The sequence below is a fragment of the Oncorhynchus keta genome, chromosome 28, assembly GCF_023373465.1.
Source record: "Oncorhynchus keta strain PuntledgeMale-10-30-2019 chromosome 28, Oket_V2, whole genome shotgun sequence".
Lineage (NCBI taxonomy): Eukaryota > Metazoa > Chordata > Actinopteri > Salmoniformes > Salmonidae > Oncorhynchus > Oncorhynchus keta.
The window spans coordinates 18,469,239-18,488,803 of NC_068448.1; the positions used below are offsets into that span (position 1 = coordinate 18,469,239).

Below are 19,565 nucleotides of genomic sequence, written 5' to 3' on the forward strand. Positions count from 1 at the left end.
GTTGTTCTTCCCCTGAACAAGGTAGTTAACCCAAAGTTCCCTGGTAGGCCATAATTGTGAATAAGAATATGCTCTTAACTAACTTGTCTAGTTAAATAAAGGTTTTAAAAAATGACCCCTTACTCCCAGTGTGGCCTAGGGGCTTCCTGAACAGGGTGAAATAACACCTTCCATCTGAGTTTTACCCAAAAGCTCAGACGTTTCTGTTTCCGTGTATGTGGGCCGGCACCTGTGTCTCACTAGGCCATGGCTCTGGCGGAGCTGCTCTCACTTGGGGCCAAAGCCAGGCCACGGGTACTTTTCAGCTTTTTTTTTTACATAACAGTGGCTAATTGTGAACTTTAACACCTTCTCACAAAGCAACTGTCTTGATGATGCAGAGGTTTTTGATTCTGCTCACCCCAAGGCTTTAGTGTTACACTCCTGATGGAAACACAGTCACACTAGAGCCAACATTAACATTAAACACTGGCCTCAGGTGGAAGTGCAGCACAGCAAGGGTATTCTTGTACCAAGAATTCCATCTCTGTCCTCCCTGTGGCTCTCTTGGCTCTCCATGGGGGTCAGGCAGTGGTGTTTGGCACAGTCAGGTTTCTGCAAATCACCTGCCCCCAACTACATTTCATTCATCCCAAATTAACTCCTGTAAATCTCTGTCACATTGTTTCTAATTTTAGCCTAAAGCTACTCTTCTGCTCTGAGAAATCTGAGTGTTTCTTTGAAAGAACATAGACAGACATCCCTAATAAGGTAAAATATTAGATTTGTTTTGTCATTTTCCTGAAAAAGGAAGACTATTGTGTACGTGGAACTTGGAAAGAATGGGAGTAACTGTTGGAATTTTTAGAACCTGAGTTCATAGACTGCCTTCCCTTATTGATTAGCGTGTAATGAAAGCGCATATTACTTAAACTCTGACTTCTCTCTAGGAAAATGGATTGTGCAACATGCTGGAGTATGAAGACATTTTGCTGCCTGGTGAGATGATGAATGAACAGATGGCGTTTACCTTAGTTCACATACTGACTGTGATTACTGTACCTTACGTAAAGGGGTTGTTACCTTAGTTCACTGATGTGAAGCAGACATTGTAATGTGGAAACAGCTGCAGACATGTATATTTGGAATGTTTGTCATGAGTCATGACTGTGATTACCTTAGGCTATGTGAAAAACAGGCCCATACCCTGAAATTATTTGCGTACTGTGTTGATTTAATAAGTTAATCATAATCTTGACAAAGCAGGTTGTATTGCATTCAAAATATCTTCAGAATAGTTCCAGTCAGTTTCAATCAGATCTGTGTGTTGTGTGATGTTTTTGTCACTGGAGAAGATGACTACTATTTGCCCTGGCCTGTTTTATGTGGTAGCGCTTATTTGATGGCTTTCATAAAAAGGTTAACCAACAATCTTTGCAGTCTTATTCTTCTTGTATGCATGACTCATTCAACCCAAGTCAAAGTTTACACTGCAGTCTACAACCAGTTACTTCCCTCTCCCAGGAACGAGTTGCGTTTTTACTTATGATTGCAGGGTTATTTTAGGATCGCATGATGGTAATACATGTTGTCATAAAGAACGGGACGGTGGTGGAGTGAATCATTCTCTCGCCCTCTAATTCAATTGCAGGACTGAGATTTGAGTAAATAACACCAGCTCAGCAAATCAACAGTGAAGGGAACTAATCAAAGTGACAGACACATACAGGGAATACTGATGCCAGAATGTAATGTAAGCCCAAACCAACTCCAAGGTATCAGATGATCATCCACTGAGACATCATCCATCAGAGATGTCTAGACTTTTATCTCAGAAATCCCCTCTGGGAGCTTTCGATAGACTGTAATTATTGATGAGCACAAGGCTATGACACATTTATTCTCATAAACAGGGAAAGTTTAGGTTTTCTGAAGCAGACTTCTTAGACTTATGATCAATTTGTAAAGTTTCTCCTTACTTTTCTGCTGGGGTTTGTAATAAAAGTTGACCTCATGCCCATGGACACAGTATGTTGACGTGGTGTGTGTGTGTGTGTGTGTGTGTGTGTGTGTGTGTGTGTGTGTGTGTGTGTGTGTGTGTGTGTGTGTGTGTGTGTGTGTGTGTGTGTGTGTGTGTGTGTGTGTGTGTGTGTGTGTGTGTGTGTGTGTGTGTGAAGTCAAGCCAGATCTTATTTCTCTCCCCAGTCATCTTGTCTCCTCTCATCCCAGTGTTGCCTTCCCCACAGAGCACAGGTTAAATCAAACAGCTGCCAGGTCATTTCCGGAGGACAGGATGGAGCTTCTGAAAGGGGTAGATAACCTCTGAATAGTTCTCCTTCTTCTTCTCCCCTATCTCCATCCCCCAGGCCTACTGTAGGTGTTTTATGATATTGTCAACTTGAGTCTTTATAACCTGTCTTGTGTCATGCTCAACTTTGCTACGTCTGGACATTACTCTCGTTATCTTATGTACTGTGTATTTAATGATAACGCCCATATCCCTAAATAGAAGAGAACTACTGAACATGTTTGTCAGTCTGTTGAAATCTTTACTGCAAGGTACAGATGTAGGATCTTAATTTGATCACCCTGTTGCAGGAGAACTTTCCTGGTGTAGCAAACTTCTTAAATGAAGGTCCTAAGTCTGTATTATTTACAGTAGAAGGATCATTTAGTGTGCAGATGGGGCCAACACTAAGCTCTGTGGCCTGTCCTGTTAGCACAGACCTGATCCTGGGGCCGCCCCCGAGTTTTGGAAACCCTGTGTTAGCAGAAGGTTTGTCTTATGATGTTCCTCGCTGAAAGGGAGCGTCTCAGGTTACCAAACAAAGAGGTTCATCTTGTGGTCTGAGATGCTCGGTATCTTGCCATTGCTCGCTGCTCACTCAACGTTTCAAAAGCTTCCCCATGGTGGTGCCCTGCCAAATCCCAGTTAATTACGAGATAGCCATCCCAAAAAGCATGGACTTGGGAGGTTGGGAACGGGCTGAAAGTGGCTTTACAACATGTACTTACCGATAGTCCACAGGTTATTCTTTCCCTGGGCGTTCACACTGGCGAGGACAGCTAGCTAAGGAAGTTAAGGTACTTTTTTTGTTTTATTTTGATCTTGTTCTTTTACTTCTCTCATACTTGTAAACAAGGTTATTGTTTCAAATCAATGCACTACTAAAGTATTCAATTTGAATTACTTTCTTAACATTACTTAACTTTTTTGTTGTTGTTGTAAAATGTCTCTCCTGTGAATGTGAAATTGATTATGAGACCCATATGGGGATGTGAGTGAACTGATTTCATTTCCTTTGACCTGGTGGTCTCTGGCGCAATGTGAGCTAGCTTGGCCGAGGCAACAGGTGGTGTCAGATTAGCTGCTCCTGAGGCGAGAATGAGAGCCAGAGGGGGAGGTTAGAGGTAAAGTTGCCACTACTTCTGCTGCTGCTGGTGCTGCTGCTGCTGGTGCTGGTGCTGGTGCTGGTGCTGCTGCTGGTGCTGCTGCTGGTTGTGTGGGAAACCAGAGCTTTATCAGAGTGATCAAACAGCTGCCACCACTTCCTTCATGACTCCTTCTGGCTTAAGTACTGGCCTACAGAGCCTGACATCATTATTATTGGTCACCCAGCAGAGCATTGTGGTGGCTATATGGTCTTATTGCTATCTGAAGATCTGTGAAGAATTCAAATCAAGCTTGAGTAAATTATGACAATGTTTTTGACTTTGCTGATATTAAACCAATTGTTGAAAACAATGAACACAAATTGGAAGATATATTCTCCACTTATAGAATGTCCATAATCCTTGAATAACATATCTTTGGCTTTTCACTAACATTTGTCCCACTTTTGCTTTCTACTTCCTCCATTATCTTTTTAGTACCAGGTACCATGTAGCCTAGCCTTGCATCAACCAGTCAGTCACACTCTTTACATTACAAAGCCATTGATCCCTTCCCTTGGCAGACAGACATAGCCTGGCATTCAGTTATCCAGGGGAAGGAAACGTTATGGGGTTTCTTAAATGACACAGTGTGGCGCTCCTTTGGCTGGGGGCCCAACCATCCTGTTATTAATAACCCTAGATGCTCTTCCCTTTCAAGCTGCCAGCCTGCCACCCCATTCAGCACCTCACTGTCCCAGCTGTCGTCTGCAGGAACAGGGAGTAACAGTTGCGTCCAAAATGGCACCCTATTCCCTATATAGTGCACAAATTTAGACCAGGGCACATAGGGCTCGGTTCAGAAATAGGGCACTATGTAGGGAATAGGGTGCCATTTTGGACGTAGTCACAGTCTCCTGGAGGCTTGCAGGTTCACTCTCCAAAGCTCAGTACCGGAAATGGAGCGCTATTTTTAGACGCATAAAAATGCTTTTCCGTGTTTATGTTTGTTTAATGGGACATTGAGACAAGGTGATGAGTATCTGGGGATGCTTTTTGGGGGGGTTTCACCATCAGTCATGCTGGGAATATCAATGTCTTATTTTTTATAAGTAGGCCTAAGCAATAATGCATGACAGATTGTGCATTTATCTTTGAGTAACACACACACGTAAGGAAGTAAGTCTGACTCCTGACCTCCAGTGGACTGATGAATGTGTCAATCTATTTCACTAGGTTGTTTTGAAGGTGTGTGTAAATAGGTGTGGTCCCAGGCCCCTTGATCATCACAGTGGGATTCTACACTGAGAAGAGGCCTAGGTGGTGGTCTGGAGAGAGGGCCCCTGTTGGGACCACTGCTGTGGTGATAATTAAAAGGAGAGGGTTTGGGATCTGCAGGTGCCCTCTGGGAGGCCCTCTCTCATAGTCACAGTCAAGGAAGGAAAGTTGTCCTGGAATGTGCTCCATCTCACTCAATCAACCCACCCACACACAGATGACAGTTACAATCTATTAACACTGTAACATATATTTTATGTTTCCATTCTATGTGCTCTCTTTGTCACTGCCAGCCACTTGTAACAGAGTAGGTCCCTATGGCTCCAAAAACATGATATTGCTGCATGGCTGTTAGTGTTTTCATATAGAGTAAAGGAAGGTGGGGTGTGCTTTAGGCTACATCTGTGTGTGTGTGTGTTTGTGATATGTACGTCTCTGTGTGTATATGTGTATGTGTGAATATGTCGATCTGTGTACGTGTGAGTGTGTATGTGTGTGTGTGTGTGTGTGTGTGTGTGTGTGTGTGTGTGTGTGTGTGTGTGTGTGTGTGTGTGTGTGTGTGTGTGTGTGTGTGTGTGTGTGTGTGTGTGTGTGTGTGTGTGTGTGTGTGTGTGTGTGTGTGTGTGTGTGTGTGTGTGTGTGTGTGTGTGTGTGTGTGTGTGTGTGTGTGTGTGTGTGTGTGTGTGAATATGTCGATCTGTGTACGTGTGTGTGTGTGTGTGTGTGTGTGTGTGTGTGTGTGTGTGTGTGTGTGTGTGTGTGTGTGTGTGTGTGTGTGAATATGTCTGTCTCTGTGTACTGTACATATGTGTAGTACGTGTGTACTTCTTTACCCTCCTTGTTGCTTGTTCCTTTTATCCCTGGGGAAAGAGAGAAAAGCAGCTCACCAGCCCAGCAGTAGTCAGCAGCCTAACATTTCTTCCTTTCTAATCACCCCCTCCCTCTAATTGTGGTTTGGACAATCTCCTTTCTCTCCTAACTCACGTAGCTCTGCTGCCTGTCTCACCATGCTAGTCCATACAAGCCAGGCACTTATTTTGACATGCCTTACTAAACAATGGCCTCTGTGTAAATAGAGAGCGAGAGGTGTGTGTGTGTGTGTGTGTGTGTGTGTGTGTGTGTGTGTGTGTGTGTGTGTGTGTGTGTGTGTGTGTGTGTGTGTGTGTGTGTGTGTGTGTGTGTGTGTGTGTGTGTGTGTGTGTTTTGTGTGTGTGTGTGTGTGTGTGTGCGTGTGTGTATGTGTGTGCGTGTGAGCGAGAGACACACTTTTGAGTGGAGCTGCGCCCTTGCAAGGCTGAAGTCTCAGATGAAGAGGTGGTTAACAGTGTTCATCCCAGGGCCTTGTGTGGAGAAACTACAGGGCCTTGTGTGGCAAAACTACAGGGAAACTGGCACAATCAAAGTAGACACCCTTTGCCTTGATGACAGCTTTGTACACTCTTGGCATTCTCTCCACCAGCTTCACGAGGAATGCTTTTCCAATGGTCTTGAAGGAGTTCCCACAAATGCTAAGCACTCGTTGGCTGATTTTCCTTCAATCTGCGGTCAAACGGCAGGGTAGCCTAGTGGTTAGAGCGTTGGACTAGTAACCGAAAGGTTGCAAGTACGAATCCCTGAGCTGACAAGGTACAAATCTGTCCTTCTGCCCCTGAACAAGGCAGTTAACCCACTGTTCCTAGGCCGTCATTGAAAATAAGAATTTGTTCTTAACTGACTTGCCTAGTTAAATAAAGGTTAAAAAAAACAATTAAACATCTCAATTGGGTTGAGGTCGGATGATTGTGTGTCACGGCCGTTGTCGGAAGACGGAGTAGACCGCAGCGTGGTACGTGTTCATATTGCCTATAATAAACTGAACACTAAATACAAAAAAAACAAGCGAATAAATGAAAACCGAAACAGTTCTGTATGGTGAAACAGAAAACAACTACCCACAACCCATAGTGGGAAAACAGGCTGCCTAAGTATGGTTCTCAATCAGAGACAACGACAGACAGCTGTCCCAGATTGAGAACCATACCCGGCCAAAAAAAATAAATACAACAACATAGAAAAAAGAACATAGAACACCCACCCTAGTCACACCCTGGCCTAACCAAAATAGAGAATAAAAATCCTCTCTATGGCCAGGGCGTGACATTGTGGAGGCCAGGTCATCTGATATCAGCACCATTACTCTCCTTCTTGGTCAAATAGCTCTTACACAGCCTGGAGGTGTGTTTTGGGTCATTGTCCTGTTGAAAAACAAATGATAGTCCCACTAAGTGCAAACCAGATGTGATGGCGTATCACTGCAGAATGCTGTGGTAGCCATGCTGGTTAAGTGTGCCTTAAATTCTAAATAAATCACAGATAGCATACCCAGCAAAGCACCCCCACACCATCACGCCTCCTCCTCTATGCTTCACGGTGGGAACCACACATGCGGAGATCATCCGTCCACCTACTCTGCATCTCACAGAGACATGGCGGTTGGAACCAAAAATTTAAAATTTGGACTTATCAGATGAAGGACAGATTTCCACCCGTCTAATGTCCATTGCTCGTGTTTCTTGGCCCAAGCAAGTCTCTTCTTTTTATTAGTGTCCTATAGTAGTAGTTTCTTTGCAGCAATTTGACCATGAAGGCCTGATTACAGTCTCTTCTGAACAGTTGATGTTAACGTATCTGTTACTTGAACTCTGTGAATAATTTATTTGGGCTGCAATTTCTGAGGCTGGTAACTCTAATGAACTTATCCTTTGCAGCAGAGGTAACTCTGGGTCTTCCTTTCCTGTGGCGGTCCTCATGTGAGCCAGTTTCATCATAGCGCTTGATGGTTTTTGCGACTGCACTTGAAAAAATGTAAAAGTTCTTGAAATGTTCATCATTGACTGACCTTCATGTCTTAAAGTAATGATGGACTGTCGCTTCTCTTTGCCTATTTGAGCTGTTCATGCCATAATATGGACTTGGTCTTTTACCAAATGGGGATGTCATCTGTACACCACCCCTACCTTGTCACAACACAACTGTTTGGCTCATACGCATTAAGAATGAAAGAAATTCCACAAATGAACATTTAACAAGTCGCACCTGTTAATTGAAATGCATTCCAGGAGTTCCTACATATGCTAAGCACTTGTTGGCTGCTTTTCCTTCACTCTACGGTCCAACTCATCCCAAACTATCTCAATTGGGTTGAGGTATAGCCTCGTTATTGTTATTTTATTGTTGCTCTTTAATTATTCGATATTTTTCTATTTTCTCCTTTTATTTAAACAATATATGTTTTTTACTTCAGTTTATTTTAGTAAATACTTTCTTAACATTTATTTTTCTTAAAACAGCATTGTTGGTTAAGAGCTTGTAAGTAAGCATTTCACTGTAAGGTTACAGCTGTTGTATTTGGCGCATGTGACAAATACAATTAGATTTCGATTTTTTTATTAGAATATGGTTGTCATTCTTTTATTGACCTGATTTAGTCAATCACATGTAATTGTTCAAATTATCTTTCAGAAAACATTTGTATATTGTCCCATACAATAATCTGTACTCTTAATGTTTTGCCCCCCCCAAAAATTATGTAAATAAATTGTCAACCCCAGTGCATAAATTGCCGACCCTACTGCAGTTTCCCAGCAACCCCGACATTGAATACCACTGTGGTGAACATAAAGGGTTGCACACAACAAGCAGGAATGCTAAATGACATGCCGATTGTTTATAGTATGAGGTTTTCATACTCACAACAGTTACCATTTCATACTCACAACAATTACCATTTAATTTATTTGATTTACAACGAACAGTGTTCTTACTTCCTATTTGATTTACAACTAACAGTGTTCTTACTTCCTGTTTGATTTACAACTAACAGTGTTCTTACTTCCTGTTTGATTTACAACTAACAGTGTTCTTACTCCCTTTTTGATTTACAACTAACAGTGTTCTTACTTCCTGTTTGATTTACAACTAACAGTGTTCTTACTTCCTATTTGATTTACAACTAACAGTGTTCTTACTTCCTGTTTGATTTACAACTAACAGTGTTCTTACTTCCTGTTTGATTTACAACTAACAGTGTTCTTACTTCCTGTTTGATTTACAACTAACAGTGTTCTTACTCCCTATTTGATTTACAACTAACAGTGTTCTTACTCCCTGTTTGATTTACAACTAACAGTGTTCTTACTTCCTGTTTGATTTACAACTAATCGTGTTCTTACTTCCTGTTTGATTTACAACTAACAGTTTTCTTACTTCCTGTTTGATTTACAACTAACAGTGTTCTTACTTCCTATTTGATTTACAACTAACAGTGTTCTTACTTCCTGTTTGATTTACAACTAACAGTGTTCTTACTTCCTGTTTGATTTACAACTAACAGTGTTCTTACTTCCTATTTGATTTACAACTAACAGTGTTCTTACTCCCTATTTGATTTACAACTAAGTGTTCTTACTTCCTGTTTGATTTACAACTAACAGTGTTCTTACTCCCTGTTTGATTTACAACTAACAGTTTTCTTACTTCCTATTTGATTTACAACTAACAGTTTTCTTACTTCCTATTTGATTTACAACTAACAGTGTTCTTACTTCCTATTTGATTTACAACTAACAGTTTTCTTACTTCCTATTTGATTTACAACTAACAGTTTTCTTACTTCCTATTTGATTTACAACTAACAGTTTTCTTACTTCCTATTTGATTTACAACTAACAGTGTTCTTACTCCCTATTTGAGATTGTTTTCCTTGATTTCTTTTTAAACGCTTCAAATTTATCAGCCCATTTCATGTTATTTAGGCGTATCCATTCAAAATATGCAGCAATGTAAAATTGTAAGTTGAAGGTCAGAGGCAGCAGGTAATATTTCTCTATTTCTCTCAGAGAATTCCTTAGGGAACTATTCTCAATGACTTGTTAAGTAGAAGTAATGGGAAACACATTGTGGACTTCAACCCAGTGGCTCTACATAGGCTACACACACAATACGGCCTCACACTACCAGGAGATTATTTGTTGTGTCCAACATGACGAACAGCTGCTCTGGGTCTGACTCTGGACACGTCCAAAATGTTAGCATGTGTGTCGAGAGAGAAATGCTGGGCCTGTACAGAGCGGAATGCCTGTTTGAGTCGTGACGTATTGTAGCATTGCATGATCCGTATGTGGGAGCGGAAGGAGAGAATGAATGACCTGTGGGAAGATCGCAGCCGCTCTGAGTAATATGGTCAGAATGTTATATTTCTGATGTTTCTGTTGATTTTATCTCAACAATTGACCCTCCCCATACCCACTTACACAAACACACGCACGCATGCACGCGCACACACACACACACACACACCAACACACACACACACACACACACACACACACACACACACACACACACACACACACACACACACACACACACACACACACACACACACACACACACACACACACACACACACGGTCTCTCTCCCTCTCTCTTTTTCCCTTTAGAAACACTGTGATGCTGTTTGTGTCAATGTCTGTATGGAGCATTGTCGCAGAAAATACATTGTACTGTAGCAAGTTGTCAGAGAGTCTATTGAAAGAGGCTCGTATGCTTCCTTCCTGTCCCATCACTTTGGATTAGACCCTGTGTAGAGCTCTGCAGAGAGCAGAAGGGCTTCTCTCATCATCCTCTTTATCTAAGAGGGTCTCAGCCAGAGGTTTGGTGGCACAAGTGGCAGTTTCTCAATCCCCCCACCACTTCATTCAAGGGTTAAGCACACACAGGAAACTTACATGGATTTACACGTACGCACGCACACACACACACACACACTCAGCCACATCCTGTTGTCATACCCCCATTGTCAAATGTCACCACTGGGTATCTCTCTCTCTCTCATGTTTGATTCAGTCAGTGTAATAGGTGTGGAAAAACAGTGTTTTCTCAGGGACTGACTTTCTCCTTTCCCCCTGATGCCTGTCAGGCTGCCTCTAAAAGGATGACAGACAGGGCAAAAACGTCTACAGCCTCTGTGCCTGTGTGTCTGTCTGTCTGTCTTATATCCGTGCTTGTGTGTCTGTGTGTCTGTGTTTGTATGTGCGAGTGGATGTGTGCGTGTGTGTGTGTTGTGTGTGTGTGTGTTTTAGGAGGGCACACATTGTGTGTGTGTGTTTTGCTGAACTGTTTAGTTCCCCGTGTTTTGGGGCATTTGTTTGGGTGGCGTCGTTTTCACAGGTGTGGTGAATTAAAAGTATTGCTACCCTGAACTTTCTGTTTCCTGCGCCTGACTTCTTCCTCCACTACACCCCGGGCATTACAGTGTACTGATGTGTATATTTTTGTTATTACTGGGCTCATCTGTAAGAGTGAGAGGCTTGAAACTCAACAGTTTATATATTTTACCTTTATTTTACTAGGCAGGTCAGTTAAGAACAAATTCTTATTTTCAATGATGGGCTAGGAACAGTGGGTTAACTGCCTGTTCAGGGGCAGAATGACAGATTTGTACCTTGTCAGCTCAGGGATTCGATCTTGCAACCTTTCGGTTACTTGTCCAATGCTCTAACCACTAGGCTACCTGCCGCCTGAAAATGACCTACAGTGCCTTCAAAAGGTAATCACACTCCTTTACTTTTTCCACTTTTTGTTGTTACAGCCTGAATTTAAGATTTTGTGTCACTGAACGACACATAATATCCCATAATGTCAAAATGGAATTATGTTTTTTAGAAATGCCTCTCACAAATTAAGAAAATCTGGAATTTCTTGAGTCATTAAGTATTTGTTTTGTTATGGCAAGCCAAAATAAGTTAATGAGTAAAAATGAGCTTAATAACAAGTCAAATCAGTTGCATGGATTCACTCTGTGAAATAATAGTGTTTCACATGATTTTTGAATGACTACCTCATCTCTGTACCCCACACATTTTCCATTTATTTCACCTTTATTTAACCAGGTAGGCCAAGTGAGAACAAGTTCTCATTTACAACTGCAACCTGGCCAAGATAAAGCAAGGCAGTGCGACAAAACAACACAGTTTACATAAACAAACGTAAAGTCAGTAACACAATAGAAAAATATATGTACAGTGTGTGCAAATGTAGTAAGATTAGGGAGTTAAGGCAATGAGTGAGTGAAGGATGAGTGAAGGAGGCTTTGTTGCTTTGTTGCGAAATAGGAATTCAATTCTAGATTTAATTTTGGATTGGAAATGCTTAATGTGAGTCTGGAAGGAGAGTTTATACCAGGTGTCTAACCAGACACCTAGGTATTTGTAGTTGTCCACATATTCTAAGTCAGAACCTTCCGGAGTAGTGATGATAGTCTGGCGGGAGGGTGCGGGCAGAAATCGGTTGAAGAGCATGCACTTAGTTTTACTAGCATTTAAAACAAGTTTGGAAGCCACGGAAGGAGTGTTATATGGCGTGTAAGCTCGTTTGGAGGTTTGTTAGCACAGTGTCCATAGAAGGGCCAGATGTATACAGAATGGTGTCGTCTGTGTAGAGGTGGATCAGAGAATCACCAGCAGCAAGAGCGACATCATTGATGTATACAGAGAAAAGAGTCAGCCTGAGAATTGAACCCTGTGGCTCCCCCATAGAGACTGCCAGAGGTCCGGAAAACAGTCCCATTGATTTGACACACTATCTGAGAAGTAGCAACCATGGCAACCTTGGTTAGCGTGCACTGCGCCCGGCCCGCCACAAGAGTCACTGGTGCGCAATGAGACAAAGATATCCCTACCGACCAAACCCTCCCTAACCCCGACGACGCTAGGCCAATTGTGCGTCGCCCCACGGACCTCCCGGTCGCGGCCGGTGAGCCTGGGCACGAACCCAGAGTCTCTGGTGGCAAACCTGGCGCTGCAGTACAGCGCCCTTAACCACTGCGCCACCCGGGAGGCCCCAAAAGGCTATCTAAGGCATATTGAGCAGGGCTGGAGGCTCTACAGTGAAATAAGACAATAATCACTAAGCAAAACAGCAGTAGACAAGGCAGTGCCTTCGGCAAGTATTCAGACCCGTTGAATATTTGTACATTTTGTTATGTTACAGCCTTATTCAGTATTCAGACCCTTTACTAAAGCACCGTCGGCAGTGATTATAGCCTGGAGTCTTCTTGGGTATGACGCTACAACCTTGGCACCCCTGTACTTGGGGAGTCTCTCCCATTCCTCTTTGCATATCCTCTCAAGCTCTATCAGGTTGGAGGGGAGCATTGTTGCACAGCTATTTTCACATCTCTCCAGAGATGTTCTATCGGGTTCAAGTCCAGGCTCTGGCTGGGCCACTCAAGGACATTCAGAGACTTCCCCCGAAGCCACTCCTGCATTGTCTTGGCTGTGTGAACCTTCGCTGGCAGTCTGAGGTCCTGAGCGCTCTGAAGCAGGTTTTCATCAAGGACATCTCTGTACTTTGCTCCGTTCATCTTTTCCTTGATCCTGACTAGTCTCCCAATCCCTGTCACTGAAAAACATCCCCACAGCATGATGCTGTCACCACCATGCTTCACCTTAGGGATGGTGCCAGATTTCATCCAGACGTGAAGCTTGGCATCCAAGCCAAAGAGTTCAATCTTGGTTTCATCAGACCAGAGAATCTTGTTTCTCGTGGTCTGAGAGTCTTTAGATGCCTTTTAGCGAACTCCAAGTGGGCTGTCATGTGCCTTTTACTGAGGAGTGGCTTCTGTCTGGCCGCTCTACCATAAAGGTCTGATTGGTGGAGCGCTGCAGAGATGGTTGTCCTTCTTGAAGGTTCTCCCATCTCCACAGAGGATCTCTAGAGCTCTGTTAAGGTGACCATCGGGTTCTTGGTCACCTCCCTGACCAAGGCCCTTCTCCCCTGATTGCTCAGTTTTCCGGGTGGCCAGCTCTAGGAAGAGTCTTGGTGGTTCCAAATGTTTTGGTACCCTTCCCCAGAACTGTGCCTCGACACAATCCTGTCTCGGAGCTGTCTCCAATCAATTGAATCCTGTCACAATCCTGTCTCCAATCAATTGAATTGACTACAGGTGGACTCCATTCAAGTTGTAGAAACATCTCAAGGATGACCAATGGAAACAGCATGCACTTGAACTCAATTTCGAGTCTCATAGGAAAGGGTCTGAATAATTCTGTAAATAAGTTATTTCTGTTTTTTGTTTTTTATCAATTTGGAAAAATGTCTTACCCTGTTTTCCATTTGTCATTATGGGGTGATGTGTGTAGATTGCTGAGCATTAAAAAAAATGTAATCCATTTTAGAATAAGTCTGTAAAGTAAAAAAATGTAATCCATTTTAGTCTGCAAAGTAAAAAAATGCAGAAAAGGTCAAGGGGTCTGAAGACTTTCCAAAGGCGCTGTACAATTATCAGTCAGGTCCCTCAGTCAAACATTGAATTTTAAACACAGATTCAACCACAATGCCTCGCAAAGAAGTGCACGTATTGGTAGATGGGTAAAAATAAAAAAGCAGACATTGAATATCGGTTTGAGTGTGGGGAAGCTATTAATTCTGGTGTATCGATATACCCAGTCACTACAAAGATACAGGCATCCTCCCTAATTCAGTTGCTGGAGAAGAAGAAGGAAACCGCTCAGGGATTTCACCATGAGGCCAATGGTGACTTTAAAACAGTTATAGAGTTTAATGGCTGTGATAGGAGAAACTGAAGATTGATCAACAACATTGTAGTTAGTCCACAATGCTAACCTTATTTACAAAGTGAAAAGAAGGAAGCCTGTACAGAATACATTGATATTCTGAGACATACATCCGGTTTGCAACAAGGCGCAAAAGTTATACTGCAAAAAATATGGCAAAGCAATACACTTTTTGTCCTGAAACAAAGTGTTATGTTTGCGGCAAATCCAAAACAGCACATCACTGAGTACCACTCTCCATATTTTCAAGCATAGTGGTGGCTGCATCATGTTATGTGTATGCTTGTAATCATTAAGGACTAGGAAGTTTTTCAGGATAAAAAAGAAAATAATTGAGCTAAGCACAGGCAAATTCCTAGAGGAAAACCTGGTTCAGTTTGCTTTTCACCAGACACTGGGATATGAATTCAACTTTTAGCAGGACAATAACCTGAAACACAAGACCAAATATAATTATGAATGTTCCTGAGTGGCCTAGTTATAGTTTTGACTTCAATCGACTCAAAGATCTATGGCAAGACTTGAAAATGGCTGTACAGCAAGGATCAACAACCAACTTGACAGAGCTTGAAGAATTTTAAAAAGAATAATGTGCAAATATTGTACAATCCAGGTGTGCAAAGCTCTTAAAGACTTACCTAGAAAGCCAAATGTGATTCTAACATGTATTGACTCAGGGATATTTCATTTTCAATAAATTTGCAAAAATGTCTAAAAACATGGTTTTACTCTGTCGTTATGGTGTATTACGTGTAGATGGGTGAGATTTATTTAATTTGGCCTGTAACACTACAAAATGTGGAATTAGTCAAGAGGGATGAATACTTTCTGAAGGTACAATATTTATTATATGTGTAATGCTGGAAAAACATATTGTAAGAAAGCTGTAAATATGAAGCAAAATGAGAGTTACAGTTGGTAGTTTCAGTGCTAAGTTAGGGCTTGCTGTGTCTGCAACGTGAAGATGTTTCTCACACATAGTCCATTCATTCTGCAGCTGCATTAGGGCTGACTGGTGGAGGGGGCGAACTGAATCCCCTAAAACATTCTTCTCACGCTGTTCTCCCTCGACAGGCCTTGGCTGACGGCTGTTACAGGGACATGGTGGGGATGGGAGTAGTGTGTGTGCGTTTGTGTATGTATAATATTAAGGTTATTACACGACCATCTCATGGGCACACATCTGTCTGGCGCTGGCTCTGTGTCTAGCTGGGAAGACAACAGATGTTTGACTAGAAATCCAGGACAGCTGATAGTGCTCTCCTCTCCGATGGGATCTTGGCTGCATTGTCCCAACCCCCTCTGTTCCTTCTGATCGTTCTGCCAATGCTGCTGGTCATCGATTGTTCACGGAGACAAAATGTTAGAATTCCTATCCCCTTGCACTGTAAACAACAGCTGGGCAAATTTAGAGGGGTTAACTTGTCTTAAGGCTTCTCCCTGTGGCCTCAGTCGGCTGTCCTTCCATACCCTGTAGAATGTGTTTCTCTCGCTTTTGGTCTGTACCTCCTTTTACACCAGGGATCGGCAACTTTGATGAGGTTGGGGGCCTCAAAAAATCTGAACTCATCATGAGGGCCCGCAGTGGTGGCAATTCTACACATTTTGCCATAGATATGGAGAGAAATGTTAGCAGTTTTTAATATGATATCTGAGTGAAAGTTTCTAGATGTTGTGAATTACCCCAGTTGGTAATTCGACAATGATTACTAGATGTTTAGATAGTTGGCTAGACTAACTTACCAATCTAAAGAAAAATTGCGACATGGGCTAATTGAGGGACAATTGATGCACAACCAAATTTCGAAATTGCACCTTGTGTATTCTACAACTCCAACTCTCAATATTAAGTTGAGACTCTGACTGTGTTCCCAAACAATTTTTGCTTTTATGTTTTGGAAATTGATCCTAAAAAAGGGGGGCCAGTTGCCCGTCCCTAAACAGAAGACTTACACGGATGCATATCAAGTGAAATTGAGCAGGGAGCAGGACCTTTATCTGGAGGCAATGATAACAGGGATTTTTCTGCCATTGAAATCCTTGGCATTTTTTGTGGTTGCCTAAGTCCAAACCGTAAAAAATAGGAATCATGAAAAAAAAACGCTTTCAGTGTAAACATAAACGACCATTGCCATGGCCCCTGCCACGGCCACCACCTAAGCCGCTTTTTGATCCAGAAAAAACGATGAACCGAAATACAGTGGACATGTCCCAACTTCTAGAGGGACCTAAAGGTTACACTAGCTTCTGTGTTAAAGGTGCAGTGTTGGAAAAAAAAAAGTTTCTAAAAGTGTGATAACTGACGCTACTTTGTTTATTGATTAACTTATCAAGTGATGAAGCACTGACTGATAAGCAATGAATGTGGTCTAGTCTATGAGGATATTTTTTGCCAGTATCTCTCGTCCAGAGAGAGAGGGAGGGAGAATGCACGAGAGAGAGAATGAGTGAGAGAGAGTGAGAGATATAGGGAGAGAGAGAGAGAGAGGGAAAGAAAGAGAGAGAGAAAGAACGACATAGCGAGAGAGCAAGAGCAAGAGAGAGAACCCCATCAGACCCCATCTATCCCAAGGGAGTGGGACTGGGAAGCAGATGATCACACCAACGGTTGGCTGGTTGGCTCCAGTGAAAAGAAATAGTCCAGTCAGCGGTTTCCTTTTAAAAAAGGGATTGTTGTTGTAGGGTGTTCAGATAGGATTTGAGGGAGAGATCAAGTTATTTATTAGTCGGAGACATTTAAATGGGAAACTATGCCATGATGGGTGCGGGTGGAAATGGGAACTGGCGTGCCATGCCAACTGGAAATGCCAAGGGTGGCATGCTGCCTGGGAAGTATGCAAACATATAGCTCAGGTTTGGACAACAACAGGGTCCGGTGGGGATGATGTGGACCCAGGAAGAGAGAGGTTAAGGCTCTGTTTTTGTGCCAGAAGTTTTGAAGTTGAGAGAGTAGGCTGGATAACTTGGGTGGTATCATCAAAGCATTATCAAGATGATCAGATATCAGATTTGCTGCCTTAGTGCTCAATGTCAGTAATGACCTTCCACAGAGATTAGATCCCTTTGAGAATATAGACTCCTTCCCCTATTGAACTGTTATCAAATGCAGGTATGAAAATGTACACCATCCCATACCTTTTTCCCTCTTCTCCAAATGCATTTAACAATCTCTTCACACCTTGACGAAATGAAGGGATCACCCTCTGGTTTTGAGATGGGACCTTTCAGTGACTGCTACACTGTGAAAATGTTTTAACAATCTTTCCATGATAAAGTGCTTGCTTCCTGATCCTCTGCTGAGGGTCCATCATAATGCTCTGATTGTGGTATGCTGCTCTGGACCAGGCCGCCTGCCTGCCTGCCTGCCTGCCTGCCTGGGGGATGGAGCTTAAAGCATACTTTAACAGATTTGTGTCATCAAAACATTCTGATGTCAACCTCAACTCGCTCACTGGTGTTCAATTTCTGTGTTCAATCATGCACCTGCACCAAGCTGAAGCTCCATGATATTAGTGACTCTTGATCAACCATTGTGAAATCAATGCAAAATGCAATACACATTTACAGAAATTCATAAAATAGAAAATACCTTTAAAAAGTAACTAGAAACGATCAATTTTATGCAAACAGCACCCGTAAGAATCTGGTTAGTTGAAGACTGGCAGTTGCCTCCATCCTTGTTGCATTAGTTTTGTGAATGGAATGTCCTCATTCACAACCACTTGCATATCTACTCTACTATCTACTGGTCTCCGACAGTTCACATAGATGACGAACGTTAATGCAAACATACCACAATGCACCTATTTCCTGTGTGAAGCTCACAGCTTGACAGCCTCACACTACCGTCTAGGACTGCTGGGTGTAACCTAACTGACCTGGGCTACTTCCCAACTGGTACTCTATTCCCTATATACTGCGCTTTTGACCAGAACCCTATAGGGGACTGGGACTGGAAGGACAACAAAACTGAGATGGTAGTGTGGGGCTGAAAAATAGGGTTCCATCTGGAGACGTTAGACTTCAACCCCTATAAATCTCACTGTGGTGTTGTGTGTGTCTGCTGTCTGCAGGTGGCTCAGAGCTCCAAGGTGTGGGGAGAGGTCCCGCTGCCTGAGGACCTGGACTCCGAGAGGACTGTCGTCCAAAGGTCTCAGCGGTTCTTAGACGATGACGAGGACTTCACTGCGGACGAAGCATCAGGAGGTAGGGTCTGGGGTCAACAAAACTGGATCGTAAAACCAGCTTTCCTTTCATATGGAAACTTAATTTAGGATATACATGTAAAGGTCATGTTTACAATACTATACTGTAAAGAATGTCACACTGCCCCTGAATAGTCGTTACAGAAAAGCAGTGGTCCCATCAGTGGTCACATCCATAGTTAATCTAACTGTTTACTGGAACTATTTTCTCCTCCATAATCCACTAGGTGCACAGGGTTCATTCTCCACCCTGCTGCACTTCAGATGTACAGTATATGTTCCACCTGTTGAGTAAATGAATGGTTAGTCCTCCCTGGTCCTCCCTAGTCCTCTCTGGTCCTCCCTAGTCCTGCCTGGGCCTTGAACTGTACTAGCATGCTGAACTGATCACACCTCTTTCATCTTCTCGGTAGATCTGCCCAGTGGAGAGGAGGATGGAAGCACACCAGAACCCTCAGTGGTGACTGAGATCAGCACAAGTAAGAACCCTCAGCCCTTAGCACAACAGCCCCTGCAACTCTAGGAACAGGCACGTGCACAGATAGGGCTTTACCCTTCCAGTCTCCTGAGTGCCCTTTTTAATAAAGTATTTGTCGTTGTCGTTCTGAACCCATTGCCCGCAAATCGTCATTAAATTCTACTCTATGCTTCAGAATCAAAACGTTGCGCATCTTGATTGTTGACCAATGACCGGTCATCAGCATTGTCGCGCAACAGTGGGCGTACCTATTCATATTAGTGACCAGAAAGAAATTGTTTCATTACCTCCAGATTGGGAAAAACCGAGTAGGCCTACGTTTATCACCCATATAAAATAAACAATCTACTACTGACTTAGCCAGAACAATCTATTACGGATTTAGCCAGAATAATCTACTACGGACTTAGCCAGAACAATCTACTACTGACTTATCCAGAACAATCTACTACTGACTTATCCAGAACAATCTACTACTGACTTAGCCAGAACAATCTACTACTGACTTAGCCAGAACAAACTACTACTGACTTAGCCAGAACAATCTACTACGGACTTAGCCAGAACAATCTACTACTGACTTAGCCAGAACAATCTACTACTGACTTAGCCAGAACAATCTACTACGGACTTAGC

At 42.7% G+C, this 19,565-nt stretch overlaps 1 protein-coding gene across 50 annotated transcripts in view; it reads left to right on the forward strand.

Moving 5' to 3' along the window:
• The window catches only part of LOC118360765 (basement membrane-specific heparan sulfate proteoglycan core protein-like), a 208,859-nt gene that overhangs the window by 33,826 nt on the left and 155,468 nt on the right, over positions 1 to 19,565 (forward strand). For all 50 annotated transcript variants that reach the window (XR_008085356.1, XR_008085383.1, XR_008085392.1 and 47 more), the window contains 2 exons: positions 18,320 to 18,452; positions 18,865 to 18,930. Coding sequence is in view for 1 of the 50 variants with exons in the window: in XM_052485072.1 (XP_052341032.1) it covers positions 18,320 to 18,452; positions 18,865 to 18,930 (199 nt within the window). In the remaining 49 variants the exon portion in view is untranslated. The remainder of the gene's footprint in view (positions 1 to 18,319; positions 18,453 to 18,864; positions 18,931 to 19,565) is intronic.